Source organism: Macaca thibetana, chromosome 7, assembly GCF_024542745.1.
Source record: "Macaca thibetana thibetana isolate TM-01 chromosome 7, ASM2454274v1, whole genome shotgun sequence".
Taxonomy (NCBI): Eukaryota; Metazoa; Chordata; class Mammalia; order Primates; family Cercopithecidae; genus Macaca; species Macaca thibetana.
Window position 1 is genome coordinate 122,679,888 of NC_065584.1, and position 16,338 is coordinate 122,696,225.

At 36.5% G+C, this 16,338-nt stretch overlaps 1 protein-coding gene across 2 annotated transcripts in view; it reads left to right on the top strand.

The window, feature by feature from the left end:
- Positions 1–16,338, top strand: part of SPRED1 (sprouty related EVH1 domain containing 1) — a 102,543-nt gene that overhangs the window by 36,252 nt on the left and 49,953 nt on the right. For both annotated transcript variants that reach the window (XM_050799768.1, XM_050799769.1), the window contains exon 2: positions 11,244–11,418. In XM_050799768.1, coding sequence (XP_050655725.1) covers positions 11,244–11,418 — 175 coding nt within the window. The remainder of the gene's footprint in view (positions 1–11,243; positions 11,419–16,338) is intronic.

Sequence of the window (16,338 nt, forward strand, 5' to 3'; positions counted from 1 at the left end):
GTAGAGGAAGGTACTGAAAATTTTCTACTTCAGGCTTGTTTACAACTAAAATTTCATAACATATTTTATTGTCTTCATAGAGATTCATGAATATGACAGGTTAATAAATTGAGAGGAAGGTTGGGAGTTTATATGCTTTTCTATTCATTTACTCAACAGTGATTGATATATTAAGCAACTATTGTGGCCCGGATAACACTCTTATTAGATACAGTAGTGAGCAAGGAAAACAAGGTTCCTACTCATCTGGAGCGTAAATCCTATTAATGGAGGACAGACAGTAAATAAATAAATAAATAAAATAATTTCAGATAGTCATAGGCATTATGAGGAAAATAAAACCAGAAAAAGAAATAGTGGAGAGAAGGTGGATGGATGCTGGTGCTACTCCGAGGAGGATTCTTATTAGCTGATAATTTAGAAAGGAGCAACCAATAGAATATCTCAGGAATACCCGAGTAAAGGAAACAGCGTCTAGAGACCCCATGGTAGAAGAGAACTATTACACTTAAGGAGTACAAAAATACTATTGTTGCAATATAGTGAGTAAGCAATAGGATAGGTGGTCAGAGAGGTATAGGCTTCTAAGTTATAGCTATTAGAAGATTTTAGATTGCCAGGCTATGCTAACTCAGTATTTTTTTGCTTTGAATATTGTCTTTTTTTAGTGTTTTTCTTTGGAACTCAATATTTAGGATTATCCAAAGCCCAAAACTAGAGTAACTGTTGGGTTAAGCTACATAACCTGCAGTTATATGAGATAAATTATTCTGGATAGAATTTTACGCAACAGATTTTCAGTTAGTTTATTCAAAATGGTGATTAGTTTTCTAGTTTACCAGTATTCCAAATACAGCATCGTAACTTCCTCAGAAACTTAAACTACAGGTTTCCTGTGCCTTAACCCTTAGGAATCAGGGAATCTGTGTTTTTAGTTATCTCTAAATCAATGGAATTTTTTGCTGAAAGAAGTTTTGCCGTGATTCCTGATTATTAGTGTGGTCATTATTAAATGAATTTGTTGGAGTTTTACAAACTTTGTGTTCCATGTTTAAGAAAAAGTGCAGTCAATGCTTTGAAATGAAAAAAAAGGTCGTATCTTTAATTTGCATTCCTCTTATTGTGAATAGAATTACTTTTTCTGTATTTCATGGCATTTATATTTTTCTTCTGTGGATTTTATTAATGAACTTGGCCTGTTTTTCCTTTGTGTTGTTTGTCTTTTCTTACTGATTTTTGGAGTTACTTTTAAGGAATTATCTTTTTTTTTTTTTCCTTTTATATGCCATTCGTGGTAGACAGAATATGTCCTGCCCCTCCCCAAAGATGTCCTTGCCCTAATCTCCAGAACCTGTGAGTATGTTAGGATTTTGCAACTGTGATTAAGGTTGTGAGCTTTGATATAGGGAGATTATCCTGGATTATCTGGATGAACCTAGGCTAATCACATGAGCACTTAAGCGGATAACCTTTCCTGACTGTATAGGACTGGTCAGAGAAAGATACAACTACAGAAGAAGGTTCAGAGAGAAGCAGTATTCATGACTTTGAGGGTAGAAGGAGGGAGCCATGAGCCAAGGAATGTGGATGGTCTCTAGGAACTGGAAAAGGCAAGGGAAACTGTTTCTCTTTTAGAGCTTCAAAAGGAATGCAGCACTGCCAATACCTTGATTTTAGCCCAGTGTGAAACTCTTTGGACTTCCAACTCACAGAAGTGTAAAAATTTGTGTTGTTGTAAGCCACTAAGTTTGTGGTAGTTGTTAGGACAGCAATAGAAAGCTAATACATGTGTGTTATATATTTTTTTCCCAATTTGTTATTTTTGTCTTTATTGTTTATGGTGTTTTTACCATGCACGAATATGTTTAATATAGTTGAATTTATCCTTTTATATTTTAATGGCCTCTGGATCTTAGGCTTTCCCTACTATAGGATTATTTTAAAATTTTTCATATTTTACTCTAATGCTTTTATCTCATCATGAACTCTAATTTTAATGTTGACTTCCTGTCTTCTGTGTTTTGATATTTTGTTGAGAATGAATACTTTTTATAGTTCACGTCTTCTGCCATAGACCAAGAGAATTTCAGAATGAAATTATAGTATCAATGCTAGTAATTCAGGAGTCATGGGAATGGACACTAGTAGTACCAGAAGGCAGGGGACATTCAAAGTAGTTATTGTTTGAACTGTTTCCATAGGTTGATGATACTGTCTAGCAGAACCTAAAATGATTGATTCTAAAGGTGTAGTTTGTGAAAACCTCTATTTATCCCGCATATTTTAGTTTTATTTCTTCTTCTGGAAGAATTCCCAGATGTCTGCATTACATAAACAGTTTGTGGAAGACTTAGATGACTGATATTTGATACTGTATTAGTTTGTTTTCACGCTGCTGATAAAGACATACCCAAGACTAGGAACAAAAAGACGTTTAATTGGACTTACAGTTCCACATGGCTGGAGAGGCCTCAGAGTCATGGCGGGAAGTGAAAGGCACTTCCTACATGGTGACAGCAAAAGAAAAATGAGGAAGAAGCAAAAGCGGAAGCCCCTGATAAACCCATCAGATCTCCTGAGACTTATTCCCTATCACAAGAATAATATGAGAAAGACCAGCCCTACTGATTCCATTACCTCGCCCTGGGTCCCTCCCACAACATGTGGGAATACTGAGAGATACAGTTTAAGTTGAGATTTGGGTGGGGACACAGACAACTCGTGTCATTCTGCCCTTGGCCCCTGCAGTTCTCATGTCGTCACTTTTCAAAACCAATCATGCCTTCCCAACAGTCCCTTAAAGTCTTGATGCATTTCACCATTAACCCAAAAGTCCAGAGTCCAAAGTCTCATTCGAGACAAGGCAAGTCCCTTCTGCTTGTGAACCTGTAAAATCAAAAGCAAGCTAATTACTTCCTAGATACAGTGGAGGTACAGGTATTGGGTAAATACAGCCATTCCAAATGGGATAAATTGTCCAAAACAAAGGGGATACAGGGCCCATGCAAGTCCGAAATCCAGCAGGGCAGTCAAATTTTAAAGCTCCAAAATGATCTGGTTTGACCCATGTCTCACATCCAGGTCATGCCGATGCAAGAGGTAGGTTCCCATGGTCTTGGGCATCTCCACTCCTGTGGTTTTGGAGGGTACAACCTCCCTCCTGGCTGCTTTCACAGGCTGGTGTTGAGTATCTGTGGCTTTTCCAGACGCACAGTGGAAGCTGTCAGTGGATCTACCATTCTGTGGTCTGGTGAATGGTGGCCCTCTTCTCAAAGCTCCACTAGGCAGTGCCCCAGTGGGGACTCTGACCCCACATTTCCCTTCCACACTGCCCTAGCAGAGGTTCTCCATGAGGGCCCTGCCGCCGAAGCACTTTTGCCTGGGCATCCAGGTGTTTCCATATATCTTCTGAAATCTAGGCAGAGTTTCCCAAACCTCAGTTCTTGACTTCTGTGCACCCACAGGCTCAACACCATGTAGAAGCTGCCAAGGCTTGGGACTCCACCCTCTGAAGCAACAGCTCGAGCTCTGTGTTGGCCCATTTCAGCCATGGCTGAAGCGGCTGGTATACAGGGCACCAAGTTCTGAGGCTACACACAGCACAGGGACAGTGGGTTCAGCTCATCCTGTGAGACCAGTTTTTCCTCCTGGGCCTGCGGACCTGTGATGGCAGGGGCTGCCATGAAGGTCTTTGACATGGCCTGGAGATATTTTCTCCATGGTCTTGGGGATTAACATTAGGCTCCTTGCTACTTATGCAAATTTCTGCAGCCAGCTTGAATTTCTTCTCACAAAATAGGTTTTTCTTTTCTGCTGCATTGCCAGACTGCAAATTTTCTGAACTTTTATGCTGTTTCCCTTTGAAAACAGCATAAAATGGCACCCAAGTCACCTTTTGAATGCTGTGCTGCTTAGACATTTCTTCTGCCAGATACCCTAATCATCTTTTTCAAGCTCAAAGTTCCACAAATCTCTAGGGCAGAGGCAAAATGCCACCAGTGTCTTAGCTAAAACATAACAAGACTCAGCTTTGCTCCAGTTCCCAACAAGTTCCTCATCTCCATCTGAGACCACCTCAGCCTGGACCTTATTGTTCATATCACTATTAGCATTTTTGTCAAAGCCATTCTCCCACATTTTCCTGTCTTCTGAGCCCTCCAAACTGTTCCAAACTCTGCCTGTTACCCATATCCAAAGTCACTTCCACATTTCTGGGTATCTTTTCAGCAATACCCCACTCTACTGGTACCAATTTACTGTATTAGTCCGTTTTCACGCTGCTGATAAATACATACTTGAGACTGGGAAGAAACAGGTTTAATTGGACTTAACAGTTCCACGTGGCTGGGGAGGCCTCAGAATCATGGTAGGAGGCAAAAGGCACTTCATTATATGATGGCAGCAAGAGAAAAATGAAGAAGCAAAAGCAGAAGTCCCTGATAAACCCATCAGATCTCTTGAGACTTATTCATTCTCACTAGAATAGCACAGGAAAGACTGGCCCCATGATTCAGTTAAGACCCCTTGGATCCCTCCCACAACACATGGGAATTCTGAGAGATACAATTCAACTTCGATTCGGATGGGGACACAGCCAAACCGTATCACATACTTAGCTGTGATGAATAATTCTTAAAGTTAAAAGTTCTGAGAGGAGACTGTCACCTCAGTTTTTTTTTTACAAGATCATCATGAATAATGAGACAAATTTAGACAATTTGGTAATGCGGATGTAGTAACATAAAGTTAATTTAATATATTAAGTCATTGTAATAACATTTATTGGGCACCTAACAATGAGCCAGGCAAAATGCTAAGAAATGTACATACATAACCTCATTTATTTCTTATAGCACTGTGATAAATATTATTATCTCCATTTTATAGACCAGGAAGAGGGATACAGAGAGCTTAAGTAATTTGCCCAAGATTACAACTTTTTTTTTTTTTTTTTTTTTTTTTGAGACAGAATCTCACTTTCTCACCAGGCTGGAGTACAGTGGCGTGATCTGGTCTCACTGCAACCTCTGCCTCCCAGGCTCAAGCAATTTTCCTGCCTCAGCCTCCTGAGTAGCTGGGACTACAGGCGCACGCCACTACGCCCAGTTAATTTTTGTATCTTTAGTAGAGACGAGGTTTCACCATCTTTGCTAGGATGGTCTCAATCTCTTAACCTCATGATCCACCCACGTCCGCCTCCCAAAGTGCTGGGATTACGGGCATGAGCCACCACACCTGGCTCCAAGATAACAACTTTTCAGAGGTGACACTGCTTTTGGAACCTAGATCTGACTTGTTATTAAACAGAGTGCCATGTTTAATATTTGCTCCAGTTTTTAGAGTTGCCAGTGCTAAAGGGATAATTCACATCTTCATTTTTCTAATCAAACCCAGCCATTCTCTGTGAGATGAAGAAATACCTCTTTCATTAGGGTTAATGCAGTAATGTTCTCCTGCTGCTCTTAGAGCTTTTAAAATACAAATCAGAACATTCAACTTTCTTGCTTATTGTCATCCTGTGGTCTCTTTTATCTTGATAGAGTACTAACCTTGAGCATAGTATGCATGGCTTGATACAGTAAGTCAACTACTATTTCTTTCTATCGCTTATGTCTACCATCATCTTTTGAACTTTATATTGGTTCTTAAATATGATGTACTTGTGTCATGCTCTCTCTATTGAGTGTCCTTAGCTTTTTATCTACCTGATATACCACTATTAAAAACCTACATCAAATACGAATATTAGTAATCTCCAGTATTCCCATTATGTGGCAATATATTTTTGCCCACTAGATTATGAGCTTCTACGGGGAGAGGATCGTAACTTTTCAATTTAGTTTATGTGGTATATGAATCTCATGGGTTAAGTGAATAGATTACTGAGTAGTAATGTGGTTATCTTCTGCATATCTGCATTCTACATAGTTTAGAAAGCAAATACTTAAATTGTGAAGTACTGTATCATCCTAACCTACTTTTATTAAATGCTTCCCTTTTCTCTTCTACCTAGTCTCTGTAGTAATGTTTAATATTTGGATGGTTAATATTTACTTAAAGTATATAGAGAGCAAAGGGTGTTTTGTCACTATAAACATCCCTCAGTGGATAAATAAGTTCCTGTTATACTGTACAAATCTTAAGGCATCCTAAGAATCTTCTCAATTTGGTGATTGGTGGGGCGGAGGTCAGGATTTTGTTTTAATACTATTGTAATTAAAAATGGAAAACGTTATCTTTTTCTCCTGTATATGTATTACTATATATTCAAGAAGGTGTTCCGTCCTTTATATTAGTTTCCTGTTGCTGCTGTAGGCAAATTACCATAAACTTAGTGACTTAAAACAGCAGAAATTTATTATATTTTAGCCTGGAGGTCAGAAATACAAATAGGTCTCACTGGGCTAATATCAGGGTATTGCTTGGGTATGTATTATAATAGAAAAGAAAGGTATAGAGAGAACAGAAAGACAAACAATTTATTTTAGAAATGTTAAGCTTAAGAATAGTCAACCAAAACAATATAGATGGCCAGCCGGCTATTATAAATGTATCCAAATTTAGGAAACTGATCTGAGCAAGAGCCAGAGCTGTACTGCTAGTCATTTTGTGTGTATAGCAATGGTTCCTAAATTGGTGGGCCAGGGTGATCATAGATGCTATTGTGATTAAAGCTATATACTATCTCCCCTGAAGAAAATGCATATGTGGCAAAAAAAAAAAAAACAAAAAAAAAAAAAAAAAAAAAAAACTCACATTTGATTATAATTTTGGGGATTCATAATCCTTTCCAGGAGGTTCACAAAATTAATCTTTGGTGTAAAGGGAAAAATTGCTTTGCTACAGATTTATAGGCTCTATGAATTTTGGATTCATCAAGATAACATTTCCTTGCACATTAGTTATTTGAGTGCCAGTTGAGTGGAATTACAGCATCTTCTGTCAAGTAAATCGTAAAATTATTGTACGTACTTTCAAGAGAATAAAAGTATGCTAAGTAAAATAGGCGTGTGTTTTGCAATAGGTATGTGCTCTGAGAAATACATTGTTGGGGTATTTCATCATTGTGCACACAAACATCATAGAGTGTACCTACACAAACCTAGATGGGAAAATACACTAACACGATAGCTGATGAGCTTTAAAAAAAATCACACAAAAATTTCATAATGTTTTAAGAAATTTATGAATTTGTGTTGGACCTCATTCAAAGCCATCCTGGGCCACAGGTTGGACAGGCTTGCTGTACGGGATGTTATTGTACTGAAAACTGTAGTCAGTTTTAGCACAATGGTAAGTATTTGTGTACCTAAATGTCAGAAAGGTACAATAAAGATACGGTATTGTAATCTTATGGGACTGTTGTATATGGGGTCCATTGTTGATGGAAACATTATGCAACACAGGATTGTATTTAGAAAATGAAACCAATGTAAAATCAATGAGAATTCCATCGGAGTCAATATTGTGCTACAATGCTTGTTAACTTTGTTTTCCTGTTATTAAGTTGAATACATATTATGTGTAACATATTAACTGATAACAATAAGAGGGATGGGGATAGATAGAATTTTAATTTATGAACATCATGCACAATTATTTTACCTAATAATTGAATATCTGGTTAATATAAGTATTACAAGCTTGTAAAAATGTTACAAAAACTTGCATAATATTGTATTGTAGACTCATACATGTGTTAACCAATGAGCTAAAAAAAATCACAAAAAAATTTCACACATACATTAGTATGTATGAGTCTAGAGTACAATATTATGGTCAGTTTCTGCCTTCTTGGTGGAAAGAAAAGGAAGAGTTGGGAACTTTTGGTTGTGACCAGGAAATGGGAAGAATGGGAATCAGTATTAAAACCGTGCACATATTCTGTGTTCCAAGAAATGTCCCAATGTATGGTTAGAGCCTTTAGGTTCGTTCTCTAAGGAGCTTGACTATCAAACACTCTAAGTGTTTTAAGCCTGGTGTTTCCTTATAATGGACACATAAAACAAGCAAAAAACATATGATAAAATCTCACATCTCCAGACTGTGTCTTCCTTGAGCCTTCTACTTGTCTAGTAGTTGGGTGGGGTATATAATAGGCTTGGTAATCATAAAGCAAGATGGTTCTGTAAGGGAGAAAAGAAACTAAAAAAGCAGGTCACTTTAGGTGAAGGACACTTTGTGTTTCAGATAGTTAAAATTTCTAGGGCTAGTAAAACTTTCAGCAACTGTACTCTTAATTTGATTGTTAAGAAATATTTTGCCAATATATAAATTTGAAATTGCTGCCATACATTTATCCACAAAGTGCAATAAAGTATAGCTTTAGAGTTTTTCTGGTTCATGTGTAATATAGTACTGTCATTTCAAAACTACATGGTTCAGTACAACTGAGGCAAAATTTGTCTTCGTGTTTGGTCATCTTTTGCTTCTGACTTTATTGAAATACCAGCTGAAAATTTTAGGAAATGAAGCTCATGGATGCCACTAAGAATTTTAGATGATTTGCAACACTTTACTTGTTTTGTAGTTAAAATCTTATCAGCAAGTTCTCTTGGCTCTACCTCCAAAATATACCCAAATCTCTCTATTCCTCTTCGTGTCCATTGTTATCATCCTAGTTCCATTCAATATTACCTCTCACCTGGATTTCTACATTAGTAGTTGCTATGGATTTAATGTTTTTGCCCCCACAAATTTATGTTGAAATTTAAACTCCAATGTAACAGTATTAGGAGGTGCGGCCTTTTGGGAGGTGTTTAGCACCTACCATCATGAAAGTAAGAGTTCTACCTTCATGAATGGATGAATATCCTAATAAAAGAACTGAGGGTGCCCATCCCTTTTTGCCTGTCCACCTTCTGCCATGTAAGGACACAGCATTCCTCCCCTCCAGAGTGCACCATCTTGGAAGAGGAGACTGACCTCTTTCCAGACAATGAACCTACTGATGCCTTGATCTTGGACTTCCAAGCCTCTGGAACTGTGAGAAATAAATTTCTCTTTATCATTTACCCAGTCTGGTATTCTGTTAAAGCAGCACAAAACGTACAAGACAGTAGTTTAGTTCTCCTGCTGTGTATGAAAGGATATATTTGAAATTACTGTTCAAATATGATCAGAGATTAGAAATTGAGTTACAGTGTAGGTTTTTAATAAAGAAGGAACATCTTATAAGATTCTCTTAATTTGCTTTAGAATGGAAGCTAGCCCACAAATGTGGTTATTATGTAGTCTGCTCCCACTGCCTTTTAAGATGCATGTTGTGGTTATAGTGGTGGAGTTTGCTCCAGCCCATCTCAGGAGGATTTAATATCTACATCGACCCAGCCTTTATGCACCCACACTTCTCTGACCATTTCTCTGAGTTGAAGATTGGCAAGAATTGGGTCCAGATGAGCATCAGAGCCTCTGAATAACTAAATAATAAAAAGCTTCCACAAAAGAGTAAATTGTGAAGCCAAAACCTTTTAGAGTTTCTATATAGTTATTTTGACCCCAGTAATAGATAATTATGGTTCATCATGAAAATTCAATTATTTTCCAGATCCTATCTGATTTTGAATTACCAGGATGTCAGTGTCTTCAATTTTCAATGCTTTGTTGTCATAATGATAATAAAAAGTAATACTCATATAGTGTTTGTTATGTGTCAGGCATGGTTTACATTTATTGTAAGTGAGTGCTGTTATTTCACACGTAAGATTGAGGCACAGAGGTTTAGTACCTTTCTCAAAGTCATACAGATAGTAAGTTTCTAAGCCAAGATCCAACTTGTGGAAGTTTGACTCTAGAATTCTCACTCTTAACCACAACCCAGTGCAACTTTAAAAGTATATTCTCTTATGAAAATACTGGAAAAATACTTATGTCCAGAATATATTTTTAAAAACACTTCTAAAAATAATAATAAAGGTAGTGTAATAAAAAATGGTCACAGACGTAAAAACAAGATAAACAAATGGCCAGAAAGCACATGAAAAGATGTTCAACATCATGAGTCATTATGGAAATATAAATTAAAAACGCTGTATGATACCACTATATACTCAATACAATGAGTAAAGTTAAGACTGAAAACACCGTATTGGCAGGGATATGGTGAATCTGAAACTGTCATACATTATTGATGGGAATGTATAACAGTACAACCACTTTGGAAGATAGTGTCTTGTATAGATAAACATGTACCTATCCTGTGACCTATTCCACTCCTAGGTAATTATTTGAGAAATGAAAAAATGTCTACAAAAAGACTTACAAGAATGTTTATAACAGCTTTATTCATAATTGCCAACAACTAGAAAAATCCAAATACCTATCCATATAAGAAAGAATAAATTATGATTTATTTAATTAGAGGACTACTTAGTTAAAAGAAATGAACTTCTAATACACAAAACAACATGAGAGAAGGAAGTCAGATAAAAAGGGTACAAATGGTGACTCTGTTTGATTCCATTTATTTGAAGGTCCCAAACAGGCAAAATCTCTGTGTTTGGCATAAGGGTTTTGGAGTGATGAAAATGGTCTGTATTTTGATTATCATGTTGATTACACATGTGTCTTACTGTCTTTGGACTGCTATAGAAAAATGTCGTAAACTGGTTAGCTAATAACAGAAATTTATTTCTTATAGTTTCTACGGACCAATTTGCTTGTTAAGTAATTTAAGCAGAACACTTTTCTTTATATGATTTGTGTAAGTGATTGAGATTCCCAGTTGGTAGAAGAAATTAAAAATGTAGCATCTAAACTAAGCATGTTTGTTTCAGCATTTTATTTATAATATATTCTGGAACTGTTAGGAACTTCTAGATGCTACGGTTGAATGTGCTGAAATACAGCAGTTTGTCCTGGTTATAATATTGTAGCAAATGGACATATGTAGACAAGTTTTATGGTAGCCTGTGTAGTTTGACAGTAGTTGTCTTTGGGATCCTTCACAACTTGTTCCATGGCAATAAGATGTGCTGGAACTACTGAAATGATGAATTGAAGTAGTAGTTTTATAGTCTTTTATTACGAGATTAGTCTTCAAAATGAAGGACAACCTTTAAAGTCTGTTTGTGGTTTTTGACCTTTTTCAAGTAGGTTACTTTCTGTGGATTTTCATGGAAGTAGTAAACACCTTAGTCACCACATATTAACTAATGTGGTCTTTGGTTTCTCAAACAAGACTGATGGCTTGGCTGTTTTTTGTTTATGGAAAAGCTAATTCCTGATCTTTGCATCTATTTTAGTAATAGTTATGCACGAGTGCGAGCTGTGGTGATGACCCGAGATGACTCAAGTGGTGGATGGTTACCACTTGGAGGGAGTGGACTAAGCAGCGTCACTGTCTTCAAAGTCCCTCATCAGGAAGAGAATGGCTGTGCTGACTTTTTTATCCGTGGAGAGCGACTCAGGGACAAAATGGTAATGAATCATGTATCTAATACTATAATTTTAGGATACTTCTACAAAAACGAATTATCTGTTTAAAATTATGATTAGTATACTGTTGTGAGATTTTTTTCACCTATGAATCAATGATTGTTTCTGGAGCTGTTTCTGTGATAAAGACTGTGAAGTACAACATTTTTTTTTCAAACTGAGACTGACATTGATGCATACTTGTTGGGGGTTGGGGTTGCTGCTTTTCCATTTAGGTTTAATGCAGAAGTTAATAAATAGTCTCCCTAGTTATTAATCCGATTACGTCCTGTCTTCCCTTCTCTCTGCTATTCCCTAGACTAGAGATTGGCAAACTGTAATCCATAAGCCAAATGCAAGCCCACCAGTTGTTTTTATATGGTCTGTGAGCTAATAATGATTTTTATATTTTTACATGGTTGGAAAAAATTAAAAAATAATAATTTTGTGTAACATAAGAATTATATGAAATTCACATTTCAGTATCCACAAATTAAGTTTTATTCGAACATAGCCCAGATGATTCCCTTATTAATTCCCTTATTTTCTAGGCTCGTAAGACTACTTGGTGGCTAACCTAATTTTTAACACTATTGTCTTCTGTGCAGAGGTGTGGTTTCTTACTTGTATACATTTTAAAATATCAGTTTAACCTTTGATAATGTTATTTGCTCTCTTTTAATTAGTATGGAAAGCTCCTTCACTTTCTTTGTTTCATTTGTGGACCAGAAACAACTGATTACATCTGAAAAACTGAGTAATGTTAGTGTCATTTCTGTATCAAGAAAAAGAAGAGTGGCCGCGTGCAGTGGCTCACGCCTGTAATCCCAGCACTTTAGGAGGCCGAGGCGGGCGGATCACGAGGTCAGGAGATTGAGACCATCCTGGCTATCACGGTGAAACCCCATCTCTACTAAAAATACAAAAAATTAGCCAGGCGTGATGGCGGGCTACTGTATTCCCAGCTAGTCGGGAGGCTGAGGCAGGAGAATGGCGTGAACCCTGGAGGCGGAGCTTGCAGTAAGCCGAGATCACCCCACTGCACTCCAGCCTGGGCGACAGAGCGAGACTCTGTCTCAAAAAAAAAAAGAGCATACACTTAGAAGCAAAATAAAAATAAAGTGCCAAAATAGAACCTTGAAAATAACAAGAATTCTCTTTAAATATATATATTTGTGGATCTGTTTATTTAGCATCTTGGTTATTATGTTTTGAGCTCCAAATAATTCTTCCATGCATGAACACTTGAATATGACTTACTTTCAGTTTGGGGGCTTGGTTTCTTCATTTTTTTTTTTTTTTTTTTTTTAACCACTGAATCATCGTAGTAATTCAGAAAGTGCTTAACTTTCAGTGCCCCAGTTTCTTCCCCAGTTAAAGGGAGAGTTATCCTAAATCATCTTGAAAACCTTCTTACACTAATGTTTTATGAGTTTATGATTCACCCATGCTGCATATTGTATAATGTGTCTCAGCCAGAATATGTTTAAGTAGAGAACCCTGGTTGAAGTCAAAAGTGAAATATGATGCATATGTCATCTTTTAAAAAGTTTAAATTTTTAAAGGTGGCCTGGCCTTGGATAAAATAGGATCTGGCATATTAATGCTTTTTTAAGCCTGGAGACATCTAAGAAGGCACCTATGATGGTGTAATGCTTCTGAAGGCACCTATGATGGTGTAATGCTTCTGGTCTGAGCTAATAGTAACTGGGGAATACTGTTGGAGAAATTGTCTATGTTAGAAACTGAGTAAAATGGTGAAAATCTAAGGCATTTTTTTCCAGATAAACTTTTTCTTAAGAACACAAAGTAATAGCAAGTAAAATGTGGAGTAAGAGAGAAAAATGCTTGCTCGAAAAATTATAAGAACAAGGAAGGATGACCTAGATGTGAAATAGAAAAAACTCAGTGAAACAGAATACTGGATATAGTAGAAATGGGCAGTTTGGGATAATAAGGGACCAAATCTGCATAACTAAGTATGAGCCTGCTCAGATTGATGGATTGGGTGATTGTTCAGAGTGTGGCTTTAACATAAAGCTAGTGAAAATAAACCTGAGATTCAGAAAGAACACAAACTTTTATTCCCTATGACAGAGCTTAAAAATAAAGAGGACTTACTCTAGTCCCTGGGTATAGAATATTGATAGACTAATAAGAAAATAGATTATTTTGCTAGAAGTACTGAATCAGAACACTTGTGGTTTCACGTAACCATTTTTCTTTGAGGAAGCTTGTTACTTGTGAAATGGAGATAAGAAACATCTCTCAGTGTAGCCATAAAGGAAAAATTGCTTTCAGTCAGAAAGTTGTCATATTTCTTAGAGGGATTAACTATAGTATAGCGTTCTAGGTTTTGGGGACTTGTGTGATCAAAGGCAGAGGCAGCAGCTCATGACTGTAAATTGAAAATAGCAAAGTCTTGTAAAATCTCAAGACAAATGAGACAGTGATATTGAAATAAGATTAATTTCCACCCTCTGCTGGGTAATACACTCTGATCAAGACTACTTCTGAAAAGCCCAGTAGTAGAATTGACATATACATACATTAGTTTCCAATATCACTGCATTTTGAGGTCACTAATGTTCATTTCTATATTCATTGGTTTTATTCATTGGTTATTCATTGCTTTTATTTTAGTCCATTTTCCTGAGTTCTAGTTTCTTGATTTTTTTTTTTAAAGAAGTACTGTGATTACTGAGCAGTCTGTAATTCCTCTCAGATTAATGGTAGCTTTCCTTTAAAAGCCTTCTCAGTGAATAAACAGTGCACTTTAGTAGTAGTTCTGATGTAATAGTTATGTGAAAGATAGTTGCTGAAAACTGTTCTGTAACCATTTTGCCTGTGGATCACATCTTAGAATCCTCTACCTTAGATGAATTCTAGAAGTGAGATTCTTGGCCCTCATATATCCCATATGTAATTTCATGCCCTTGAGGAAAGAATAAATATTGAGAAGAGGAGTATATGACCACTCATGAGGCTAATAAATACAATATTTTAATGAGTGTTTATAAGTCAGAATACTGATAACAATAGTGAAGAAGATGGCCCTTGTCAGTTATGAGAGAACCACTTTCACAGAAAACTTTTCCAGCCGTTGATTTACAATTACAGGTACTAAAAATAAGCCTTGTTACAATTCCCAGAAGGTTATATGCTTTACTCTTTTATTTTTATTATTTTTATTTTTTATTTTATTTTATTTTATTAGGAAGGAGGGCACAAATAAAGAGCAGGCTGCCTGGGACTTGTTCAAGAAGACATCATTTTGTGTAACTGGGTCAGTGTTTAGTCATTCACTCACTCAGTGATCCTATGTTGCTTACCTATAAAGCATCTTTATGATGCCCACAAAAGGTGGTGTTTATTTCCTGGCTTATCCTTTGATACTCTAAATTGGAGCTTTCCAACCTGCGTGCCATGAGTGTCTGGGGCCTCCAGACTGCCTTATGTTATTGTTGTATATGTGCCTGAGGAGAGAAGAGTTGAAAAGCACTGCTCTGCATAATTGGCTTTCATGCTTTATGGATGATTGAGAAAGAAAGAATTTGAAAGAAACACCAGGGGTTGGTGTTGTAGCCTAAGAAAGTGAAAGTACTACCTTTCTTTGAGACACTTGGGGATGGAATGATCCTTGTCAAGGACAGATTCTGAGAGAGTCTTGGCCGGGTGTGGTGGCTCAGGCCTGTAATCCCAGCACTTGGAGAGGCTGAGGCGGGCGGATCACGAAGTGAGGAAATCAAGACCATCCTGGCTAACACAGTGAAACCCCATCTCTACTAAAAATACAAAAACAGCAGCAACAAAACAACAATTAGCCAGGTGTGGTGGCACATGCCTATAGTCCCAGCTACTCGGGAGGCTGAGGCAGGAGAATTGCTTGAACCCGGGAGGCGTAGGTTGCAGTGAGCCGAGATTGTGCCACTGCACCTCCAGCGTGGGCGATGGAGTGAGACTCTTTCTCAAAAAAAAAAAAAAAAAAAAAAAGAAAGTCTTACTTGATGTGTGTGAGCTGTAGCCTCTGTTTCCTTCTAAATCTTTAAAGCCTTGATTTCTTCCTTTAATTCTTTAATGCAAGTTAGTATTACCTTGGAGCACATACAATTTAAATTAACTAAAATTTAACTGTACACTTGTGTACATTTGTGTACATCATAGAGTTTCCACATTGCCTATTTAGTTTTTATTAGATATAATGGTTCTTTTCTGTAAGTAGGACACTTCTGTCTTACATTTTATCAAAATGTTTACCATTTGTACAGGTTATGTTATTTGACCATTTTTAGCTGATACATGATATGTGACATGTAAATTTAAAACACTGAATTATAATACAGCTTAAGATTTTTTAAGTTTCTGAATTAACTAGTAACAAAATGTTTGCTAAAATATTTACTACTACACACAGTTTTTAGTTATGGGGATCTAAAGTAGTTTTTCCTTAGTTTATTTAATAGATAATAAAATATTATAAATTTGCCAGTATTATTAAAATTTGCTAAAGCTATGCTTTTTAAACCGTATTATGGGCTAAGGTATGACAAAAGAATAGGCTGAGTAGAAAGATAGGAGTTTTTTAAAATGCCTGAATTCCTGAAGATGCTCTGTGGGGACAAGAAAAAGCAAGGTTATAAGACAGTTACCATTATAAACTTAGAGTGACAAAGGTAATATTGAAATGTAGAAAGGAAAAACCAGAAATATTTCCAGTTTAAGAAGTTGCCAAAGAGATTAAGGAATTGTTTTTAGGATTAATAAGTAATTAGGTTGTGGATAAAATTGTTCATAGAAATTGAAGTGCCTTTAAGATAATGGTTCTATTGTTTAAAAAGAGTATGTTTTAAAAATAAGGTTTCTTTCCAGTTACTGTAGCCTAAAACAAAATCAGAATGTTTCTTTTCTAGGAAGAAAATAATG